Genomic DNA, 25,745 nt, shown 5'->3' with positions numbered 1-25,745 from the left:
GGCTTTAAAGTAAGAGAAACCCATGTAAAAATGTACATCTGGGCTGAAGCATAATGCTAAATCAGCATGCAAGTCGTTTACTTTGGGCTGCACTATAGCAACTGATTCCAAATCCTACCGTTTTAGGGCAGATACTTTTTTAGGAGACTTCTTCTTAAGCCTGGGGAGTGACTTGTCCTGCTCAAAGCCTTCATTGTCCAAAAGTTGCCTCATAGCTATGTTAGCAAGTTGTTCCATTAGTTTAAATGTTTCACTGATGTTGAGAAACACAGAAAAGAAATGCTGACTGGATCTTGTGCTAACTTTGATCACATCAGGTAACAACAGAGTTGCATTCTTCTCAAGCTGGGTAATATCTACCCATCGGATGACAAGTTTAGCTATTAAAGAAAAATATAGCTTTAGCAGAAACAATAACAATTCAATAGTTCCAAATTCAAAAATCAGATGATAAAATCTAAAAAATTTATAATAATTATAAATGACTCGCATACGTACTACAATTAAATACCGATTTATGGTGCAGTCCTTTGAAAGTTTGCTCAAAGTCTTGGTGCTTTCAAATGATTGAGTTGCTAGTACTATGCAATTATCAGTTGAAGGGATTTGTCTACCATCTGTATGAGTGTCTGATAAATCTATATATTTATTACACTATCTGACTGGCAAATGTAGTTACATTGTTTTACAGATAAAAACCTATCGCTACACACATCTGATAAAGAATCAAATCATTTTATAATTGTACACTAAACCAAAAAAGCTTAACAAAAAAGCAACCAAGATATAAACATTAAATTACTTAAGCACTTATTAGTTCATACAGCATAAATTTTAAATAAAGATCCACTAGTCTTAAATAATTCAGGTGCTAAAAATACAGGTAATTATCCTGGTGACAGAATATCAATGACCCTTATTAGTCAATAAAATTCAAAGCTATAAACCTCTTAAAAATGTTAACATGAATAAAAAAGGGTTCATACATGCATGTCCATGAATTATCAGCAGTTACTTGGAGCAAAACCTAAAATTCTTTGGAAATAATGTTGACAGCTAAGTATGAATGAACTCTTTTGCTTCAGCATTTTATATATACCGTACACTGCTCCTTCTGTATGACATACTATATATGGTAATATTCATCATTGAAGAACATGTTCAGTGAAATAACAGTGTAGTTTCTTCAGTTTACTAAACCACCTTTCCTTATGCTTGTTATTCTAATACTTATTTTCTTACCTCCAATTCCTGAACATGAGAATAAAGACAACATTAAATCATATATACTGTACATTTATATCAATAAATGAACCTGTTAATAATTACATAAGAAGATACTCATTCCTACCTTCTCGACCCATGAGAAAGGAATAGAAACACAGATGGTTAATGCTGAGATACATCCAGCCCTGACGTGGGACTTTCCCTTTCCAATAACTGCAGGAATAGTAATTCACAAGTTTCTCCTCCTCTGGCATCCCAAACAATTTATGGAACTTCACTGTTGCTTCCTTAAATTTAGCCGTATCATCATCTTCCCGAATACCATTGATTTTGTTGTACTCTGCGATGATACCCTGAAGTAGATCATACAGGACCACTTGGAATTCTCAAAGCAACTATACCCTTTGCATTTCACTTGTAGTATTTAAATTACGATCCTTATCATAATGTACACATACTGATCCATTAATTTAGAAATAAAAGAATTTGAGAAAAATCTCAAATAATTATAATTCATAGGCATGTGAGTGCCATCCAGCTCAAGAGACTCACATTATTAATCCTTCACATAATAAATTTTTGGATGAGAAAGTACAAATCCACGTGTTACTCATAACTTGTTAGTCTCTGCTAAACCAGACTGGATACATTCTTCTACATAGAAACAGCCAAATTGCATGGCAAATTTGCTTTTGAAAAATGATAATCAAACTCTATAAGGTACATGTGGTTGTATGTGTAAGTGAAAGGGACAGTATTACTCCATCAACATTTTAGAAATTGTGGTGGAGCTGGCATGTGTTTAAAATACCAGTTTGAACCTCTTCCTATGAATATCATTTAATACTGGCATTGCTGATTACTCTGATCGTGGAAACAATATTACACTGTTATTAGAATCGTATTTTTAAAAATGCACACACACAAGACAATCAGATTAAAAAATACAATTATATACTAGCTTTTCCTAGTCACATATATGTTGAACAGACCAAAAAATACAATACCTGTATTTTTCCTCTGACAAAAGTGTTTATATCATTTTCGTTTTCAAAGATAGAAAGAGTTTGTAGTAAATTCTGTTCAAGCCATTCCCAATGCTCAGTTATTTCTTTTCTTGAGCAACCTAAACACGAGGTATATGTAAAATTATTCCATTATGAAGAACACATGCCTAAAAAGTTTTAGTACAACTATTACCAGTGATTATCAAACAGCTTTAAATGATCCCTTCTGATGTAACCCTTGCGTGGAAAGGTCATCTTCCTCTTTTTTTCTTCTCATCTCATTGAGGTTCACTTCTCATTTTAAACAAGCCAGTTTTTGAGGATACTAAAAACCAAGGATCCATGCCTTGGTTGATAATTTCACAGCAATTCAGAATATAAACCCTGTTTTGTTCATTAAAATTTTAATCAAGCCACAATTTTTTAAGTATGGTCATCCTGAAGAATTGAGAATTATTTGACACTAGAAATTAAAGCTTGGGATGTTCTTGCTGAAAGGCATCTTTGTATGGTATTAGTTTGCTGTTGTGTCTCTGATTTGTAGAATTCAGGACTTGTTTGTTACAGTTCTTTGGCATCATCGTTTCTCCACCTTCTCCCAAACAGAATTTATTTTTTTTAAATTAAATTTATTTTGCCGCCTATTCCTCCATGGCGACTAAAGGCGGCTTACAGAATTTAAAAACCACATTTAAAAACAGTAAAACTAATAAAAAATCAAATAAATTAATGTAATAAAATCACCCCCACCCCCCACCCCCACCTCAGCGACAGCAGATCATACAAGCCATTTAATGGGATCCATCCCACTCTGGGTTCCCCAGGTCCACTGGCAGAACCAGGTCTTCAGTGCCTTCCCAAGAGAATTAGAGTGAGGGCTGTTCTAATTTCTGAGGGAATGATGTTCCAGAGAGAGGAAGCCACCACAGAGAAGGCCCTTCTTCTGGGTCCCACCAGGTGTATCTTCCTCGGGATGGGACCCACAGCATTCCTTCCTCCCCACTCAAATGGGTTGGGTAGATGTGACTGGCAAGAGATGGTCCCTCAGATAACCTGGTCCCAAGCCATGAATGGCTTTAAAGTTGACAACCAGCACCTTGAATTGCACCCAGAAGCAAATCGGCAACCAATGCAGCCCCCGCAGGAGAGATGATACATGTGCACACTGGGGTCTGCAGAAAACCGTGTGGGCCGCTGCATTTTGCACCAACTGGAGCTTCTGGATGCTCTTCAAGGACAACCTCATGTACAGCGCATTGCAATAGTCAAGACTGAAAGTGACTAAGGCATGAGTGACTGTGAGTAGGGATTGCTAGTCCAGGAAAGGGTGTAACTAGCACACGTGTTCTTTCAAACTCGGTCATGAGAAATAACTGCCTGGCAAACAGTTAATATAATATTTTCACAATACAAACAGAAAGAGCTGAACAAGAGATCGTCCCCTATTCTTTTTCTGATTTAGTGAGATAGGAAATGGAATCAGACATAGGTACGGTGTGTAGAAAAGTCTGGTTCTAATCCCTTACAAATTAAGCAATACTCTTACCAAACTTCATGTAATATCAAAAATGTATTATTCTCATTAGGATATTTAAAAATTGTTTTAATTTTCTTGGAGGTATTCTCTGTGTAGTCTGCATACACATACTGGCTGATGGAAGGCAGGGCAACAGTACAATAGATTACAAGGCAGTCTGTAGGTAAGAGATCTTAGTTTGTCCAGAACAACATGAGCATATCAGCAGTGAAACTGGGCTTTAATTGCATTTGTGACATACAGGCCAACAGGAACCAAAACTGACTGATACTCTCCTCAACCTTTGCAAGGAATGCTATATATGACTTCGCTCAGGCAGACACTTCCATAATTCACTGAACAAGGAGGAAGAACAACATCAAAACCAGACTTGCAAGATTCTATTATTATTGGCAAATTCAATAAAAGTCATTTTAGCTTTTTATCATCATCACCAGTTTTCTATCAACTACATAGTGATGACTAGGGCATATGAAAATTATGACTTGGAATGTAAGTGGTAAAGAGCATGAATTTACAAATTAGTAAATAAAAAATAGGTACATTGTGTGTAAGTGAAACTAATGGTAAGGGAAATGATGTTATAGGTATGAATGATGGTAATCAGCTCGGTGGATGTTGTTGTAGGAATCTGAAGGATTCATTTTTCTCAGTCCTACATTTTAGCATCTACATGAAACACCTGGAAAAGTCATCCAGTAGTTCAGGATGAGGTACCATCAACCTGTGGGTGATATCCATCTGTACAATGTCCACCGTAGGCACGACTTGAGATGCCATAGAAATTGTAAGCCATGTCTGAAGGCTGTGGAGGCCTGACTAGGCTGAAGTTGAATCACAAGAAGACAAAGCTGCTCTTTCTCCAGAAACATCTGGTTCTCTGTTTCCATTTACAGCCTAAATAGAATAGGGAGCTGGAGGCTAAAACATATGAAGAACGGTTGCAGAAATTGGGTTTGTCTAGTCTGTTGAAAAGAAGGACTAGGGGCGACATAATAGAAGTGTTCCAATATTTGAGGGGCTGCCACGAAGAAGAAAGGGGTCAACCTATTCTCCAAAGCAAGAGAAGGCAGGACAAAAAACAATGGATGGAAACTAATCAAGGAGAGAGCCAATCTAGGACTAGGGATTAATTTCCTGACAGTGAGAATAATTAACCAGAGGAACAGCTTTTGCCTTCAGAAGTTATGGGTGCTCCATCACTGGAGGTTTTTAAGAAGAAATTGGACAGCCATTTGTTTGACATGGTATAGGGTCTCCTGCTTGAACAGGAGGTTGGATTAGAAGACCTCCAAGGTCCATTCTGACTCTGTTATTCTATTTGATTTTTCTTACTTCATGACTTCCATTTTTTGGCTTACTATTGCTTACTCCTTTTCTCTATTCTTCCTAATGATACTTACCCAGAAAGAGTATAGTGTGGCGAGTCTGTGTATTCATAGCTGAATTGTGCTCACAATCAATAACAGTATTTTGAAATGAATATGAATGCTGCAATACATATTGCATACAATGCATATAAATCATTGAAAAGCCTATTAGAATTCTGTCAGAAAGGCACTGGTGGATGTAATGTGGAAATAAACTGTTTCTTAACCTCCTACAGAGCTTGCAGAATGATATTGTTTCTGGAGAACTGCAAACATAAGCTTATATATCTGATCCTGGTCTGCTGATGAGGAATGACATCATTCTGTCTCCCTTCCAGGGAGGCCTCGTATTTCTTGGAACATGCATCACTCTGAAAAGCCTGCATAATTGAACCAGAGCAGCAGAATCTCTTATCTGATAAGTGCACTGAACCATGCTTGAAATTAAGGTATGAAAATATATTGTTAAACACTGGATGTTGTTCTGAAATCTGAGTTAGTCTTTCTCCAATTTCTATATGCTTGCATGCTCAAAGATTCAAAATAATTCTTCCTTCACACCTGTAATATTTTAATGGGAAAGTCCTATAGTTTAGTAGTAAGTTATTAATTCCTTGTCACAACATAAATTATTTGAGGAATATATATAAAAATTGAAATCTGGGTAAAGGACAGAACCACTGAATGCCCTCTCTGCATGCAATAAACTTATCCCAAATTGTATATAAATGGGCCCTTAAATATGGAATCTTCTACTTAGAACCTGTCCTACAGCATATCAGCAACACCTAAGTAGGTGTGATTAAATTCACAGTAGCAATTAAACATTTAAAAAAGAACGTATCAAAAGCTTGAGTGAAAGCATTCAAAAATTTGATATCCAGTCCATGAAGATGAATCTGAAATTTTAGAACTTCAGCTTCCAATACAGAAAACTAGGATTTATCCCTCAGATTTATGAAGGAAATTTGAGATTTTTAATTATGTACAGACAATGCTCCTCAAACCCATTGACTGTCTCCATTCAAAACTCAATATTCTCCTTTATCATGTTCAGTGTACACACAACCCATCTTTATTCCAGTTCTAACTTTTCACAAAAGTCTCCCTTCATTTTATCCCTACAACAATAATTATTTAATTTCCATAGCTGAGAATACAGCTGAACTTTGGTCTTTGTGGTCCTAGTCCAATACCTCATAACTATGTCCACTATTTGCTATCCAAAGACAAGGCAAGCCAATCATACAGGAATTCTCATTCAGCAAAATAAGCATGAGAAGTCCTGCTGATCTGGTGGACCATATTTTACAAAGAATAAATATGCATTTTCATTCAAGGAATTTCAACCCTATTGAAAATAAAGGCCAGAATCCAAAATTACTAGGGCTGCACAGAGGACACAGAGAAACCCTTCAGCTACAGCAGCACCACAAACAGAAGTGTAAATCAGCATTTCATCTTTGCATCTACCTGCAGAATTAGATGGAAAACTAGATTAAAAAAAAAAGTAAACAGAAAGTAAAAAATGATCCACATTTACTGTGCAAGTTGGCTAATTCTTATGGAAACCAAAGCATAATGCATCTACAAGGAACCACATAACATAATAACAAAACTGGAAGGGAACTTGGAGGTCCAACTGCCAGCTCAATCAGGAAACCCTATACCATTTCAGACAAATACTTCTTCAATCTCTCCTTAAAAATCTCCATTGTTGGAGCACTCACAACTTCTGGCGGCAAGCTGTTCCACTGATTAATTGTTCTCACTGTCCACAAATTTCTCCTTAATTCTAAGTTGTTTTTTTCCTTGACTAGTTTCCATCCATTGCTTCTTGTCTTGCCTGCAGGTTGCTTTGGCGAATGGATCGGTCCCCTCTTCTTCATAGCAGTCCTTTAGATAGTGTAACACTGCAACCATGTCACCCTACATACCAAATTCCTGCAACCGTTCTTCACATGTTTTAGCCTCCAGTCCCCCAATTATCTTTACTGCTCTTCTCTGTATTATTTCTAGAGTCTAGAGTCTCAACATCTTTTTTATATAATGGCAACAAAAACTGGATGCAAATGAGAGACTTACCAAATGCAGACTTACCAAGGCATTATAGAGTGTCAAATGTAGACTTACCAAGGCATTATAGAGTGGTACTAACACTTAATGTGATCTTGATTTATACTTCTATTAATATAGCCTAGAACTGTGTTGGCTTTTTTGGCAGCTGCAGCACACTGCTGGCTCATATTTAAGCGATTGTCCACTAGGACTCCAATATCCCTCTCACAATTACTACTTTGAGCCAGGTACCACCTATACTATAGCTGTGAATTTGGTTTTTCTTGCTAAATGTAGAACTTTGCTTTCCTCACTGTTGAATTTCATTTTGTTAGATAGGGCCCAGTGTTCAGTATAAAATAACCATTATAAAGGAAAACTGATACAATGTAACTGTATTATTTACATCCAATAATCTTTGGTCAAAAAAACAATACCTTGAAAACAGTTCACATACTTACCACAAGCAATAGTCCAGTATATCATAGAATCTGGTGCTTGATACAGAATACGATATGGTGCTACTCTTGCACTTGAATCTAACATAACATCAAGAGTTCCCACAAGAAGTCCTGGGGGAAAAAAAGAATTATGCAAATATTACCTGTTGTATACTAAAAAGTTGTGCCACATTAAAGCATACTCTAGCTGTGGAAAGAGTTAAATAGCAGATACAAAGGTATATTTAAATTGTGAGCACTGGAGCCCAGTGCTTAGATTATTGGCCTTGTAAAATTACGCCTATACTTTGAGCAACTTGAAGAATAAAAGACAAAGTAGGCTGGCCTTATTTTATTGAAAAATCTGGACCAATTAACAAACATGTTTAATGAAGTCCATATGATAATGGGTACGCCTACCACAAATTTCTGAAGTTTTCAAATGGAAGGCAAGTGAAAATCTTCACCTATTGATCCTGTAAGATTTCTGATATACAGGGTATTTCTACATGAGAATTTCAGAACTAGTTCAGAATCAGTTCCAGATCTGTCTGATTTTTCAACACTGGTTACTTTGCCATTGGCAGAATCTGCTATCTCCTCTCTTTTGGAGTCCTCTTTTGGAACCCATTTTACACAATCATTTCAATGCACAGGAGGAATAGTAGCTGGATGGCTTAGCAATACTTCTTATCAGCATTTCAAGACCGACAGCCAAGAAAATCACTAGTAATCTTCAAGCTGCTTTTCAAAGACTGGATACTAGAATGAACGAGTTAGAATGACCAGTATTCCTCTGGGCCAGAGGAATAACTTATGGAATAGCTCTGTATATTTTTTTACACTATATTTTTTACACTGTTATTCTTAATACAATTAAATTAGAAGGTAAGATATAATTTTTTCTTAATACAATTTTATTAACTTTCAAAAACATGAATAAAAAATAAATGAGCAAAGCAAAAAGAAAAGAGAAAAAGAGAATCAGACAAAAAACAAGATAAAAGTACAAAAAACAAAGGAAAAAGTAAAGAAAAAGAACAAATAGCTTTGACTTTCTTTGATTCAGATATAAAAATACAATTTATTCTAAAATTAACAATATACATTACGTCTATAATCCTATATAATTCCAATCATCAAATCCCAAAATCAAAATTATATTTCTTTTAGTTTTTTGCAAAAAGTCCAAAAGTGGCTTCATTAAGAATTCATCACTGACTCCTATCATTCTTTCCTTTTTTTAAAAGACTATTCAGACTATGAGCAATACAGGAAGAGCCTTATCCTACGTCACTAGATGAAGTAGTACCGGAATAGTCCTTGACTTAAAACCGTTCATTTAAGGATGGTTCATTTACATTACGACAGGCTTGGAAATCGTGATTTATGACCCATCCTCATAGACCACATCATTTAGCAACCAAAATCCAGTCCCAAGCCAAGGACTACATGTATAGAGATGTAAGTATGTAAATGAATGAATCATTCAGGCTCAGATGATTTCTGTTTTAGAATTTGCTACTTCCCCAAATTTCATTTCCCTAAATATTTGTATTCTTAAAATACTCAACATGTAAGATTCTTATTCCAACAAGATTTGAAACCATTTAATATTGAGGCATAAACAAAAGAAACCATCTTATGAACTGTCAGCTGTTGTAATGATTTGATAAGTATATGGGGCTTATAGGGCTATTTCTTCCTAATTCTCCAGCTCTTAAACCATGTTCTTACTGAAATTTTCTTCTCTTTCTTCTGGCATTGTTGCCACATCCTTCTTCCTGTTTAAATCTAGTATAGGGTCTCTGTCATCTGCTTGCTTTATGGAGAACAGTAATTGCATGACCAAATATTAAACTGATATTATTTAAGTTTATCATTTGGGTTATGCTTTCTGATACATTCTTCAGCCCACATAGATTTTAAAAACATCAAATGCGGTTAGAACATCTAATATACATTTATTGGCGTAGGACAACATTGAAATTGTTTGAACCGCAAAACTGAGCATGTTATTTTCACAGACAGTCCTTGTCTTACAACCACAACTGGGATCAGAATTTTGGCTAAGTGATGCAGTCATTAAGTCAGTCACCATTTGACTGGACCTGATTTTACAGCCATTGTTATCATAGTCATTAAGTGAGTCACCATGGTTGTTAAGCAAATCACGTGGTTGTTAAGTGAACAATACTGTTGTTAAGCAAATCCAGCTTTCACAACTGACTTTGCATGTTGGAAGCCAGCTGGGAAGGTTGCAAATCACAATCAAATGACTTCAAGGCATTATAACCATCATAAATCTCTATTGTTTACCACCTAACTGTGCAAAGAATTAATTTTGCAGCATTTTTTAAATCATTGTCTTGGAATCTGCAATTAATAGAATTCTTTTTAAAATGTGTTTTTGTGCCTGTGAAGTTCCTCAGACTGTACTTCTGAATTCCGGCAATGCAGTAGTTGAATGCAGACATTATATTTTTTTGGCATGTTGAGACATACAATACAAAATCCCCCATATCCCACCAAAGGACTTAATACTACTATATACCACCAATCTATTATGGAGTCAAGTTCAGAGTCAGTTACAGTAATAAAAGCTTGTTGGCAAAGACAACATTTCTCATGTTTTGCTCCTGCTCTCTTTAAATAGTATATCTGTAGCTTTAGTTACAGATATTTTTTACTGGCAGCAATTTTCTAGAGGGGAGATTTATCAGAGATTTACTGCAGTTTTAGGAGCCAGCAAAAAGCACAAGAAAACATATCCTGGGCAAAGGGCTGACTTGACTTCTTTTCTCACTTGGTGCCACCATTGAGAAGTAGTGATATCAATTGAGGACTAATCACATCTATGGCAATGCAGAACAACCCACTGATCCCTCAGTAGTTTTCTGAGACCACGTTTTCCTATCAGCCATTTTGGAGGGACAGCAAAACCAGCAGATAGTGATGTGGGACTAGCAGATGAGAGCCAAAGCTCCTATTTAAAAATCTTTCCAGGAAAATAAGTAAATATATTTCTCTTTTAATAATTTTACATCAGTTTGTCTGGAAAAGTGAATGCCCCTTATATAATTTTTTTCTTAGATCATGGTAAGGTGGTAACATACAGCCAACCTAAACTATCCTGAAATACCTAAACACAGCTGGATTTGGAAAAATATGGGTGAAAATCCACCAGGAATCCCAGGGCTACAGGCTAGGCTAGGCTATGAAATTAACAACCTGAATGAAAGCAATGACAACCCTTTTCCATATTGTTGCTAAAAAACAATGTAAACGGCTCCATGAAGTCATTAACAGTCTAACTCTATTCAAGAGTGTCTTTATCTTTTTATCTAATTACAAAGGAATCACACTGGGCATCAAACCAAATTGCAAAGATAAGATTCAACAGCAAGATGACCTTTGCAACAGACACCCCTACGTATATACACATTTGTTATATACAATGAGCAAAAATGGGCTTTGCATATCTCTGCTCTATTGAAAGTTGTTTCTCTTCAAATGGGAAGCCTCAAGTCTGTGATTCTTCATTGCACTTTCCCCCAACCTGATATTTTATCCACATATTTTAAACTATAATTCCCAACATATTCACCATGCTAATTTGAGCGGATGAGAACTTTAGTTTGAAGCTGCTGGACAGACCAGGTGCTATCAATCAGGCAGCATAGGTTAATGTGGCTCCACGGGCCATTTCCTTTGGTATTTGGCTGTCATGAACAAGAGAATATTTAACTTGAGCAAGTATAGCTGGAACCTAAGAGAGAAATCATTGCTGCTGCTTCTACAACCATCACCTCAGTGATGAAATCCAAATTTTTTTACTACCGGTTCTGTGGGCGTGGCTTGGTGGGGCTTGGTGTGTATGGCAGGGGAAGGATACTGCAAAATCCCCATTCCCTCCCACTCCTGGGGGAAGGATATTGCAAAATCTCCATTCCCACCCCACTCTGGGGCCAGCCAGAAGTGGTATTTGCTGGTTCTACGAACTACTCAAAATTTCCACTACCGGTTCTCCGAACTGCTCAAAATTTCTGCTACCGGTTCTCCAGAACCTGTCAAAACCTGCTGGATTTCACCCCTGCAACACCTCCATACTCCAAGTCAACTAATCCTGCTGCCCACCAACATTTCTTCTCCAACCAGAAAAAGATACTTGATGGTACCTGAGGAGGTAAGGGGAGGCTGTTGTGTCATTTAAACCCAGTCCTACAGCTGCAGTGTGGGAAAACATCCACATTACCCTCCACTTTTTATTACTCACTCTCAAGTGTCCATCTTAGGTGAGGAGAGAGTTGGTGTCTCAGCTAGCTTACCATGGAGGTTAGGGAGTGGATTCATGTGAGATATTTGTCTTGGTATCAAGATAAATGACCCCATATTACATATATCCCTATGATATATGAGTGAAAGAGACAGGATAGCTGTCTGGTGTTAGCTATTTTGTGCCATACAAATTGCCATTATGTAGTTTGCCAAATCTGGCAGAGTATTTTGCCTGGGCACACACATAATTGTTAACCAAAACAATGGTCACTGGCCTGCCCACAAGCTAACAATTATAGGTGACATTAACAGGCTGCAGTTTAGCCTACTATATGTTGTAACTGTAGAAGAAGCTTTGGTAGACCCACTGGAAATCAATGGGATAAGCAAGTCAATAGAAATACAAGCAAGACAATCCATTTATTGAAAATCTTGAGCTAGATTACATGTTTGTGAATGAACTCCAAACATTTAATTCACTTATGCAATATTATGAAAATATCGGTTTTCACTTGAAAAAGTAATTTTCAAGCTTTATGGCTGCAATCTGATCTCAGTGGCTAAAAGGAAAATAAGGCTCCATGGGAAGACAAGACAGAATTTCCAAGAATCCAAAAATCCAAGAATATTGGATTTCTGCCCAATATTCTTAATTCCTAGTGCAGAGAGACTTTCCTTAAATTTCTGAATCAAGAGCGGATGACAATCCCCTTGTTTTCTTATATTTGCTGATCACTGAGACACCGAGTACTGTACATTCATCTTGTAGCAAATTTTGAGCATTGATAACTTTTAGTACAGATATAAAGAATATCATAAAACCCACAAATTTTTGATTTGGAGTTGTTTATATGATACTTTGTGCCCAAGGATCAGCATTTTCACAGCAAAAATCACAAGAGGCGATTATTTACAATGAAGAACTGATGCAGGGATCCTGTCATAGAGGATATTATGAGCAAATCTCCTGCCTGCTTTTTCCCCAATATTCTCATTTAAGCATGCTGTCTAAATGTATACATGTAACTAACATAATATTTAGTTTGGCCTCAAGTGCTTCTCAAGAAATGATTGAAGAAATTATTTTAGATGTTAGGCAACTATTCTATTCATTACAAAATAATAACAAAATATCCTACAAAATGGCAAAATACAATGTTAAGTATCATAAGGTCATAATCTTCTTAAAATACTTCAATGGGCAGCTACTGGCATAAAAACTGCCAACACCTTTTCAGCATCAACAATGCTAGATTCCAACAAACTAGGTGATGTTGGCTTAAAAAACTATATCTGTGATGGCGAACCTATGGCATGTGTACCATAGGTGGCACGCGTAGCCATATCAGTGGGCACGCAAGCTCAGTTCCTTTTGGGGCCTTCTAGGCCTACCAGAAGCAGGGAAACAGGCTGCCTCAGGGGGGTGGGGAAGGCCTGTTTTTCTTTCTCACCTGGCTCCAGATCTTCTCTATGAGTCTAGGGAGGGCGAAAACAGCCTTCCCCACCTCCCCTCTGGAGGCATGAAATGGCCCGTTTCCCAACTTCTGGTTGGACAGGAAGTGATGTTTTTTGCTGTCCCCAGCCTCCAGAGGGCCTCCGAGTGGGTGGGGAAGGCTGTTTTCGCCCTCCCTAGACTCATATAGAGGATCTGGAGCCAGGTGAGAAAGAAAAATGGGCCTACAGGGCAATTGTGTGCTGGGGGGGCGTGCACATCCTCAGGGGCGGGGCGCATAGAATTATGGGTGTGGGCATGTGCATGTGTGAACCTCCCCTGCCCCCCCGGCACGCAATGGCAAAAAGGTTAGCCATCACTGGACTATACAGTCCAGATCAGGAAGGCTCCCGGAGGCCCTCATTTGTAGCCTGGCCAAGACCTTGTTACAAATTTAACTACATGGTGATTCAAAATTGGTATGCATTATTTTTTGAATAAAAAAACAACAGCAACAACAACAGTGGAAATGGAGGCTATTCTCACCCATTTATTTATTGCCAAATAATTTATTGCTTTTAATCTATTTAAACAATGTACATGGCTGCTCATCCTATTCATGTGACTCTAGGCTGTTCACAATTCATTAAAATTGGAAACACACTACTAAAGCCAACCGCAACAGAACACACTATAACTGAGGCTATCTACATAACTCATATCTTCAGTCATCTAACATCCTGGCCAAATGCCTGAGAGTTGAGACATGTCTTTAAAACTTTCTGAAAGGCTAAGAAGGATGGAGCCAATCCAACCATTTACTGCTGTGTGCAGTAGGTGTTAACAGAGATTAGCAGATTCTTTCAGCATGCCTCTTTGCAGGTTTATCCACTGTTACCATTTCTATGCATGTTTTTGGAGGAGAGAAGATGACAACAACTTAATACCACATAAACCCTTTCTATGCTGCTCAGAGGGCAAACATAGTGAGCACATTTTATTTTCCACTGAAAATATGGAATGCTATCTAACGCCACTAAGCAGGTTTGCACCTACTTAATACTTGAAGTCAGTAAGAATTAAGCTTAACTGGAGGGAAGCTTCATCTTCATTGGAATGAAAAAATGGTGAGTTTAGGTTCTTTTCCTAGATATGGGAAAAATGAGAAAAAATAATATTTGTTGCATTCTTTCTGTCCTAGTGATTGCCTCCAATACAGATAAAAATGAGGGTCCAAGGCTGAACTTTGCAGCAGCAGCCCAGATTTAGTAGACATTTGGACTCTTATTTGTAATTTCGCAAGCCTGTTAACAAAAGGAGGGCTGCACATAATGTTTATTTTGTATACATACTGTAATTAGTATACACAAAATCCAGGTTATGACTGATAAACATGTTTTTCTTGCTCAGAAGCATCATTTATTTTTTTAGTGTGTAACATTTTATTTTTAGAAACTAACACATGACACATAGACACATTCACCAAGTATTCAAAGAAAAAATTACTAAGCTGTACATTCATACAGCTAATTATTATTACATATAATTTCATACCAAGCTATCAGTTTACGTATCATTAGACAATTCTGTAGATAAAAGGAAGGATGTCTATCCAAGGATATATATAAAAAAAGGTAAAAGTGTTTTCATACATATTTTTTACAAAGAAGAAAGCTGAAATCTGAAAGTCTAAAATACATAGTACCATGTTTTCCCCAAAATAAAGCCAGGTCTTATATTAATTTTTGCTCCAAACACGCATTAGGACTTATTTTATGGTTAGGTCTTATTTTCAGGAAAATACGGTACTAAATGCATCCATCTGACTGATGATCTTAACAGTGGTGAAATCCAAATTTTTTACAACCAGTTCTGTGGGCGTGGCTTGGTGGGCGTGGTGTGGCTTGATGGGCGTGGCTTGGTGAGTGAGGCAGGGGAAGGATACTGCAAAATCCCCATTCCCTCCCACTCCTGGGGAAAGGATATTGCAAAATCTCCATTCCCACCTCACTCTGGGGCCAGCCAGAGGTAATATTTGCCGGTTCTCGGAACTGCTGAAAATTTCTGCTACCGGTTCTCCGAACTGTTCAAAATTTCCGCTACTGGTTCTCCAGAATCTGTCAGAACCTGCTGGATTTCACCCCTGGATCTTAACTGGGGCTTATTCTTGGGATAGGGTTTATATTATGAGCATCCTAAAAAATTGTGCTAGGGCTTATTTTCCGGTTGGGTCTTATTTTTGGGAAACAGTATTTTGGCAATACTTATTTATTTATTTATTTATTTATTTATTTATTTATTTATTTATTTATTTATTTATTTAATTTATATGCCACCCCTATCCAAAGACCCAGGGTGGCTCACAATACACTCAAAAAATCACTATAAAAACACTTAAAAATTAAAAACATTAAAACCCATTCACACCATTCATGGCCGGATCTCACAAGATCGCAAAGCGAGATCAACGGCTCCAGGCCTGCCGAAAAAGCCAGGTCTTCACCACTTTTCGGAAGGCCAATAGGGTGGGGATGGTCCGGACCTCAGGAGGTAACTGGTTTCAGAGAGCTGCGGCAGCCACAGAGAAGGCCCTCCCCCGCGGGCCCGCTAGCTGGCATTGTTTAGCTGACGGGACCCAGAGGAGACCAACTCTGTGGGATCTTACCGGTTGCTGGGAGCTATGCGGTAGAAGGCGGTCTCGAAGATAACCTGGCCCTGAGCCATGTAGGGCTTTAAAGGTAATAACCAACACCTTGAATTGTGCCCGGAGATCAATAGGGAGCCAGTGCAGCTCACAGAGAATTGGTGTAATGTGGGTGTACCTAGGTGCACCCATGACAGCTCGCGCAGCTGCATTCTGGACCAACTGTAGTGTCCGAACACTTTTCAAGCGTAGCCCCATGTAGAGCGCGTTGCAATAATCTAACCGTGAGGTGACAAGGACATGAGTGACTGTGAGGAGAGCCTCCTGATCCAAATAGGGTCGCAATTGGTGCACCGGGTGAACCTGTGCAAAGGCCCCCCTAGCCACAGCTGTCAGATGTTCTATTACCTTCCCATAATATCTACTCTAGTTTTAATAACCAGTAAACTTAAAAGTGTCTTAAATCACATGTGCATTCCAAAGTCCTATTGACTACTAATGTATGGAATGATGAACACAAAATATTATGATGTTATGTCATGAGAAAACTGCAGCTACAAATAAGAGGTGGGGAAAATTTTATCCAATGTTTTTCAACCTTGGCAACTTTAAGACATCTTTTCATGGAATTGTACATGAAACTTCCTAATGTACTGAGCGTTCATAAGTAATAAATTACATGGAATATAGTACTCCATATGAATATTATTTATTTATGAATAAATAATATGGAAGTTATTACAGGTATTCCTCAATTTACAGCCATTTGTTTAGTGACTGTTCGAAGATACAACACTGAAAAAGTGACTTATGACCATTTTTTACATGACTGTTGCAGCATCCACCGGGTCACATGACCAAAATTTGGATGCTCAGCAATAGGCATGTATTTAGGACAGCTGCAGTGTTTTGGGGAATTGGCAAGCAAAGTCAATAGGGAAGTCAGAAGGAAAACAGAATGATGTCTAAGACTGACAAATCTGCTAGTTTGGATTTTACTTGAAGCAAAAACAACTGTTTACAAAATGTGCTATTTAGCAAAAGCAACATTTTGTAATAAGAAATAGACAAACAAGTTCCAAAAAATATTTCCTGTAAGCTCTTTTACTGTTCTTTTAAAGCATAAAGCTTTAGAGGTTTCAGCCAGACTATATAGTTATTTGGTCTTCAGCAATTTATTCCACTTTGATGATTTCAGGTGATCTGAAAGCTGATATAAAATAATTTGCCTTACAAATCACAGAAATGTTGTGTACAAAATTTGATAGATTAGCAATTTACATATACATCTATTTTTTGCCATCAAATGTTGCTGAATTTGGAACAATCAAAATAATTTGGAATGGAACTATCATGCAATGAAAATATGAAAATATCATGCCTGCTAAGCAGAAAGAGCATGGGAATGTATGGAATAACTATGATTTTCTAGATTTCATTTATGATTAAATGGCTTATGAATCATAGAATTTGAGTTTCTCTGCTGAAGTTTACAGGCATTTCAAAATTTTCTTAGCAGATTAGAAAGAGCAGAATAGAATTAGTGTATTCCCTGGGTAAAAAGTTGTTCAGAAGCAGGAGGGATTAGAGCAGTCATATATTTTTATGTCGAGTAAACTGAAGAGCAGTGAATATTGTCAATTGACAATATAAACAATTCAAAAAGGCAAGGAAAAGGGAACTGAATATACATGAATATACAGTGTCAGCTTCTGCTGTGATAACTGTCTATCAGCAGAACTGTAAGGAAGTGAGTTCTTCTGCTCCTCTCTCTCAATCCCACATATTCTCTTTTAAAATCAACTTCAGAGGCTATCCAGATTGCCCAGTAAATGGGAAGTTACAGGGTAGGAAAGTAGCTGAATTACAGAGATGCAGATCCTTCCATACAATTTTGGATTTTTCTTTTAAGTGTTTATTAGTAATTTCTTTTAAAATGATGTTGACTGCATCATGGAAAAAATATTGACATTTCATTTCATTTATTTGCAGCATATACTCTCTTCAGATCATATAAATCTTTCACCTTTCTTTCATGTGTTGAAAACTTCACATGATTATGTTCCCAGAGTGATAACAACCAGATGACTGCAAGGAATATAAATCCTTCCACCCCCCACCCCCCCAACCGTTCAGTCAGAATTGAAGAATGTTCTTGGATGAGAAACAAAACATCTTCAAGGAAAGAAACCAAGGAAGTCCAGGTGCCTTTTGAAAAAGCATCTTTCTGACAACCATGACCTGGATGATTGAGAATCTCCATAGACAGACAGAAGGAAACAGTTCAGTCCTAATTACTGCTTCATACCTACACAATGCATTTGAAAGATTTCTGGCATAATTTCACAGGCTGTCAATTGTTGGAACATACCCAGGTTATAATAAACTACTTCATAGACCAGACGATGAGAATCAGCTGCTATCATAAATATATGGAAATATATATGACCATTCATTCCAAAGAAATGGCTCCGTAAATAGAGGCCTTTGTCTGAGTCTAAATTGAATGTAGACTTGGGCAGATAAACTACAGGTAGTCCTTGACAGGTCATTTAGTAACTGTTCGAAATTACAATGGCACTGAAAAAAGTGACTTATGGTTTTTTCATACTTATGACCAGGGGTGGGCAACTGTGGCCCTTTTACAACCTGTGGACTTCAACTCCCAGAATTCCTGAGACAGCCAAGCTGACTCAGGAATTCTGGGAGTTGAAGTCCACAGGTCATAAAGGGGCCATATTTGCCCATCCCTGCTTATGACCATTGTAGAATCTCCATGGTCACACCATCAAAAGTCAAATGCTTGGTATTTATGACCTTTGCAGTATCCCTGGGTCATGTTTGTGACCTTCTGAAAAGCAAAAGCAATTTGGTTTCACTGGGGAAACCAAATTCACTTAGGAAACTGTTACTAACTTAACAACTGCAGTGATTCACACAACAACTGTGGCAAAAGAAAGTCATAAAATGGAGCAAAACTCCCTTAACAACCATCTCACTTAGCAACATAAATTTAGGACTCAATTGGGGTTATAAGTAGAGGACTGCCTGTACTCAATATTTGAAAGCAGCTGAGAATCCCTAAAATAGAAGCAATGAGATATCTATGTCAAACTCTTATTTTAATTTCTAGTTTACCTCAGACTTAATATGTACAATTATCCTTCATTTGTTTAATCCACTACATGGATTACATGCAGTACATGCACTGTATGTACAAGATAGCATTGGCATTGGCAACCTTCAGTCTCAAAAGACTATGGTATCGTTCACTAGAAAGTTGTCCTAAAACAGCATCTGGTGTGACTAAAAAGGCCAATTCGAGAGTGGCAATCTCTTCCACACTGAGGGCAGATACATTCTGTCCCCTGCCCAGCCCCAAGGTTTCGCTGGTTCCAGAACTGCCTCTTTGCCTCGGCCTGCCGAACAAGTGTCTCTTTGAATTGGAGAAGGCCATGCTGCGTCTTTAGCCTCCAAGCTGAACGATCGGAGGTCAAGGTTTCCCAGTCATTAATGTCCATTCCCAAGGCCTTTAGATCTCTCTTGCAAATATCCTTATATCGCACAAGATAGACAGCCCCTTTAAAAATCCAAATGTTGAAAATTCAATCCTATTCCATGAAACACAAAGCTTACATAATTTAAAACTTTGTTTGATTTTTACTTTGAATGTACTATTAAAGGTTATGGGAAAGATTTGAATCCTGTGTCTCTTGGTAGCAGCTCTAACAAGTAAACCACTTTCCCCTCTTTTACTATCAAAGATCTTTAACTAGAAACTATCAGAGGCTAAGTCTGGAATCCTTTATATGAAAACCAAGTGCTTTCACATTTTAATTGAAAATTATATGAAAAATGCTACAGCTAAGCACTTTATACTTTCAGGATCTATTTCACTTGAAATTCTGAAAAATCCCCCTCAAACATTAAACCTCTCAGATTCAGTGATTCTTCCTTCAGTTCATTCATTCAAATATTTCAACATTTTCATATAACATAGAAACACATGAGTATAAGCCCTTATCTTAACAATTACTGTATGCTCTGCTAGAATATCACTGATGGTTTTTTTTTTCCAAAAGGAAGCTAAGTCAGAGTCTTCCAAGCCTTTTATTATTATGCAATAATGGTCAGAAATAGACTGAATTATTCACCCGTAGAACACTATATTATTTTCAATATGTTAATAAAACACTAAAAACAAAATACAACGCCTGCAGATACTGTCAGCAGAGGTGTTGTTCTTTAATTTACAGGCATGGCACTGTTTGAATCACTGTTCAGTTTGGCTAGGTATCTAAGACAGAAACAACTGCTATAAATTGAATATTTTTTTTGTAGTAAGAATCTGAAGTCACCTTGAAGAGCTTCTTGAATTATTTATGATGATCCCACATTTTAACAGCAATATTATGTGATCTTATTGCTACCATTCAGGTTTTTATACGAACTAAATCAGATCAAGAAACAAGAAAGAAACCATTTAAAGCATACCCTTGAGTTCCATTATGGTAACTGCCCATAATAACGATAACACACTGAATGAAAGGGATGATAAATATAGCCATTTTAAAGAAAATGTAATATCAAAATGAAAAGGACAAATTAAGAATGTTCTTACAAAAGGTTTCCAAGCCACCCAAATTAAAATTCCTTAAAAAGAAAAAGCATTCATATGCGTAAAACATGTGTACTACTGTGTTTCCCTGAAAATATGTCCCTGTCTTATATTTTTTGAATTCCGAAATAAGCGCTTGGCCTTATTTTCGGGGAGGTCTTATTATTTTGGGGCACGTGGAGCAAGACAGGTCTCCTCTTGCCATCTTACCTGATTTTCAGCTCTGTCTCCCTAACCCTAACCACAGGAAATGGCAGGGACCGGCTGCGCATGCGTTTAAATATTTTTGGGGAGGGCTTATTTGGAGGGTGGGTTATTTTTAGCGCATGCTCTCAAAAGCCCGATTGGGCTTATTATCCGGGGAGGTCTTATTTTAGGGAAAACAGGGTACCTTACCTGAAATGGTAGAATAACAGTATTAACATTCCTTTAGGCTTCTGCTATTCTTACATAATTTATCTGGGCTAAAATTAGACAATTCTATTTCTTTTTTCTGTATTGTAAAGCTAGTAATATCATGGATATCTATGTAAGACTGAACATAAATACAAGAAGACTGAAATGTATTTATCTTTCTGACTTCCCAATGCTGGAAGCAAAATTATTCAATAAACATTCTAAACATGGTAGCCATGATGACCACCAAAATAAACCATTAAATCAAAAAGAGTTCTCTAGTTATGGATTATTGCTTGTAACACGAACCAAGTGTAGAAGTGGGTCTGAACCACTGCAACTACATGTCTATGGAGATTCTCAGTCATCTAGGTCATGGTTGTCCCAAAGGTGCTTTTTCAAGAGGCAACTGGACTTTCTGGTTTTTCTTTGAAGATGTTTTTGCTTCTTAGCTGAAGAAGCTTCTTGGATGAGAAGTGAAACGTCTTCAAAGAAAAACCAGAAAGTCCAGTTGCCTCTTGAAAAAGCACCTTTGGGACACTGCAACTACAGAAATAAAAAAGGACCCTGTCCCACAAACAGAAAAGATCCTAAACCATTTTAAACCCTGATGTTCAGAACTCATTTTTGTCTATTCTACAAGGCAGTTTTAATTCTGTGACCTTAGGCAATTTTACACCCGATACACCACATTTACAGCAAGATAAAAGACAAGGAACTTTCACAGAGAACATTGGAAGATGAAACTACAAAAGAATTTCAAAGCAGAATAAGTACACCAAACTCTTTGTATAAGTACTTGGAAGTACCTCTCAGGGAGATCAACAGAGCTTTTAAAGATTTCCTACACAAGGTCAATAATAATCCCAGGGATTTTATGGAATTGTCATAAATTCCCCTCCCAACGTTTTTCTGTGCAATGAAAAAGGAAATAATAATTAACAATAAAATTGTCAGCCCAAAATAATACTGCAAGTAATTACTGTACATAATTACAACCTTCCATAGCCTAATGCCTCCCAAAAACATTGGAATGACAATTCCCAGAGTCCCTACCAGAGCTTTTGGCTGGGAGTTTCATGACCAACATATCTGAAGATTGTAGAAGCTTTAGCAAAGCTCAAGCAAAGCGTCTAAATATATCCAAAAGACATAATGGAAGAAAATAAAGCAGTCATTTTCAGTTTTGTTTAAGATGGGGTGGGAAGCTATGGCCCTTTTATGACCTATGGACTTCAATTCTGGGAATTGAACTCCACAAGTCATAAAGAGGCCATAGTTCCCTACCTCTGGTTTAAGAGATGTGTACTTTTTCAACTTTAAATGCTTAAATCTTATATAGCCTATAGAAAATATACAGCTCAGTAGCTCAGGGTTGAATTGTGAAGTCCTTGGTGCTGTCTAGGCTTAGTTGTTAGGTTGTAGACATTCCATTATTTATTTATTTATTTATTTACTCTGTCATGGTTATGTAGTGTCTATTGGAGGTGATCACCCTTTGAGAGCTGTATGCAATGAAATTTCATTTTAATGTAGGCCAATTAGTGTACATTCAAAATGACAATAAGTATTGTATTGTATTGTATTGTATTGTATTGTATTGTATTGTATTCCTTGACTGGGTAACATCAGTGTGAGTGAGAGTGGGGTTTGCTTTCCAGTTATTACCTCATTGTTACCTTGTTGGATAATGTAAGGTCTGCAAGCAAAAAAAGGAGCTCAGGGAGAACCAACCAAATTCTTCATATATAGCCCCCCTCCCCCCACCATCAATGGTAATAAGAACCCACCCCCCCCAAAAGAGCTAGATCAACACAGGATATGGAGCCCACAAGGGCCTCTTCATGAGTAGCCCCCCTGAATTCAGGAGGCTTGTCTTCTTGAAAAAGAAGGGCTGAGCGCCCCCTTTTCCCAGAGGGGAGCCGGCTGCTCTTACCAGTGATCCCTCCGCTGCCTCCATCTCCTCCGTGCCCCTTCCTCTTCTGCAGGATGAAGTAAGGGTTGGCCCGCTCCGTGATCCACAAGGCATTGGCCAGCAGCACCTCCTCCGGGTTCACCCACATCCTCCCGGCCAAGACAAAGGCAGCCGGGGGAAGCTTCTTTTCGGCGGACGCTTCTCAAGAACGCAGCCTCCGTTCTCCCTCAGCGCCCTGCCCAGCCCGGAGGGGCGCCGCCAGCAGCTCGACGGAAGCACGGCTCATCGGGAAAGAGGGAAGCAAGAAAGAGCCGCGGCATCCCCGCGTCCTCGGCCCGAGCAGCTCTCAGGCTCGGGAATCACGTCGGGGGGAGGGGGGGACGGGGACGCGGGAACAAGCCGAGCGGTGACCTCAGAGCAGAGCCCGCCCAGCCTCACTCCTGCCGGGCGGTAACGCCATCTCCCAGCCAGCTCATGGCAAGAAGAGCCCCGGGAAGGATGCGGTGGCAGGACGGGGACCGCACTCGATCACAGAACCAGACGGGGGGAAGAGGCCGATGGTTCGGAATGACCTCCCGAGCCAAAAAAAAAACCAACCCGGGAAAAACCGTCTCGCCTGCCAAGACCGCTTATTTCCCCGCCGCTTATATGCGAGGCAAGGTCAGGTATAAAGACGGAGGAGGCTAGAGAGCTGCCCGGCTCGGATCGGCCCGTCCTTCCTCTTCCACCTCTCCGTGCGTCGGCGCCTCTCGGAGCTGGCAAACCCCGCAGTGTCCCCGGCACGGGTTACGCAAAAAACACCCCGGGGATTTCGGACGATCGCGTCCTACCTATCGCCCCCGCATCTCACTGGGTTGAAAACCCACCGCCTCAGAGGCGCACGACCAACCTACACCGGGCTGGCCCCGAAAAGCTTTTTCCCCCGAAAAGGGGACGCTGACCGTCCGACAAAGGACGTCGCTTAAAGGCGGCTAAGGAGACGACCGGCGACCCTCGTTCCAGCGCCCGCCGAGCCGAAAGAGCTCAGCAATTAGCATCCTCCGCTGGGTTGCTAAACTCGCGATCGCTTAGATCGCCCATCCCTGCCCGGCCGGGATGGCACCGATTAGCAACACCCTGGAACGCTGCGGATCTCCATCGCCCGGCCGAGCCTATCGCCTCCGGAGGGCTGACGCGCCAGGTTCCGAGGAGGCGTGGCCTCGGCTGGAACAACCTGCGCAGAGCGCGGTGGTTGGCTTGGCGCTTCCTGCAATCCCAAGAGCTGGTCACGCGGTCTCCAGATCCCTGCCTTGGCTTCCAAGCCCGCAAGCTCCACCCAAGCGGCGGCCGAAGGGCCTCTTGCGGAGCCCCGGCAGGGAGCTTGTGGTTTCATGAAGGGGAATGCGGAGGAAGAGGCACATTTTCTCCCCCCCTCATCTCTTCTGCCCACAGAAGGGGCCGGCGGGACGGTAGTAAATCAGAAGTAATCGCCCATTTCAGTTTCTAAGCCGGACTGCCTTGCCAGTCGCTTATTCTACGAGCCCGGTGAATTTATCCAAGTCATTTCTGTTCTTCAGAGCAGGTGTTGGCAAGGGATAAAATATATTGACGTAGGAAAAGCTACAACAACAACAACCCTATAAGCACACAAAACCTTCGTCCTCCACAAATACAATTAATCAGCATTATTAGACTGGACGAGAAAAATTAGACCAACCCCCTAGGTAGAAGCAGAGATATGAAATCCAAGGTCTTTACCGCCATCTGGTGGCCGTCTGAATCATTGCGGTTTTCGTGTAGCCACAGATAACAGCTTTTAGGCATCTGTGCGTGGAAACACCTAGCAATTTTTGATTCTGTGCCTTTGCTAATATTCCTACATAATAGTTTATATGTTTGAGAATATTTATTTATTTATTTATTTATTTATTTATTTATTTATTTATTTATTTATTTATTTATTTATTTATTTATTTATTTATTTATTGGTTCGATTTATATGCCGCCCTTCTCCGGAGACTCAGGGTGGCTTACAATGCATAAAACAATAGCCTTCATACTTTTTGTATATACTGCTTAGTAGGGCTTTCGGCCCCCCCCCAAGCGGTATTCTTTTTATACAAAGTCAGCTTATTGCCCCCACAATCCGGGTCCTCATTTTACCTACCTCGGAAGGATGGAAGGCTGAGTCAACCTTGAGCCTGGTGAGATTTGAACTCGCAGTTATTGCAGGCAGCTGGCAGCTAAGTGCTATTTAACAGCACTTTAGTCTGCTGCGCCACCAAGGCTCCTTATTTCATCTTATAGTTATTTTAAGGTGCGGTAATACTTCTTTAAGATAGGGAGCTCACATTATAGTAATCCTGGAAGATGTTTATTTGGCTACTTCTTTTTTTATTATTATTATGGGAAGTTTTATCTCTAGGTAAATCATTGTAAAAGAGAGATCTCTTGAGGTGAAGCTATTTAACTTTGGTTCCAGCTTTATGGTTCTTTTGTGAGTGTTTTAAGGTTGACTGCTTTATATTGGATGACATGTTAGCCTTCCTTCAAAAACATTAGGTAAATGTCCATAATTTGTTTTGCAGCTTGCGAATGAGTTAGTACATAGGTGATTCTTTATATACCTCTGAAATACATTTACATCAAATTTATGTCCATTGCAAAATTTCTCTGGGAACTATTATTTCAAGACAAAAAAGTTCATTGGAGATTTATGAGAATTCATAGATCTGTGAGAATTATATTCTTGCTAAGCAAAATATTGTGAGAGATTAAATTATACAGTAAATTCATTTGTTTGTAGTTTCCTGTAGAAAGTAAACATTGTATCATTATAGTACT

The 25,745-nt window shown here is 38.8% G+C and overlaps 1 protein-coding gene across 2 annotated transcripts in view; it reads right to left on the bottom strand.

The window, feature by feature from the left end:
* Positions 1-24,148, bottom strand: part of TBC1D9 (TBC1 domain family member 9) — a 54,913-nt gene extending 30,765 nt beyond the window's left edge. For both annotated transcript variants that reach the window (XM_034442964.3, XM_034442965.3), the window contains exons 1-5: positions 22,944-24,148; positions 7,661-7,771; positions 2,235-2,353; positions 1,352-1,580; positions 119-380 (exon numbers count right to left, since the gene is read on the bottom strand). In XM_034442964.3, coding sequence (XP_034298855.2) covers positions 119-380; positions 1,352-1,580; positions 2,235-2,353; positions 7,661-7,771; positions 22,944-23,070 — 848 coding nt within the window. In that variant the 5' untranslated portion in view covers positions 23,071-24,148. The remainder of the gene's footprint in view (positions 1-118; positions 381-1,351; positions 1,581-2,234; positions 2,354-7,660; positions 7,772-22,943) is intronic.
* Between the last annotated feature and the right edge of the window lie 1,597 nt (positions 24,149-25,745).

Source organism: Pantherophis guttatus, chromosome 8 (assembly GCF_059756535.1).
Source record: "Pantherophis guttatus breed Tessera chromosome 8, ASM5975653v1, whole genome shotgun sequence".
In the NCBI taxonomy this organism is placed as follows: Eukaryota; Metazoa; Chordata; class Lepidosauria; order Squamata; family Colubridae; genus Pantherophis; species Pantherophis guttatus.
The sequence above is the reverse complement of the archived record's forward strand: the minus strand, read 5'-3'. Positions and strand labels throughout refer to the sequence as shown.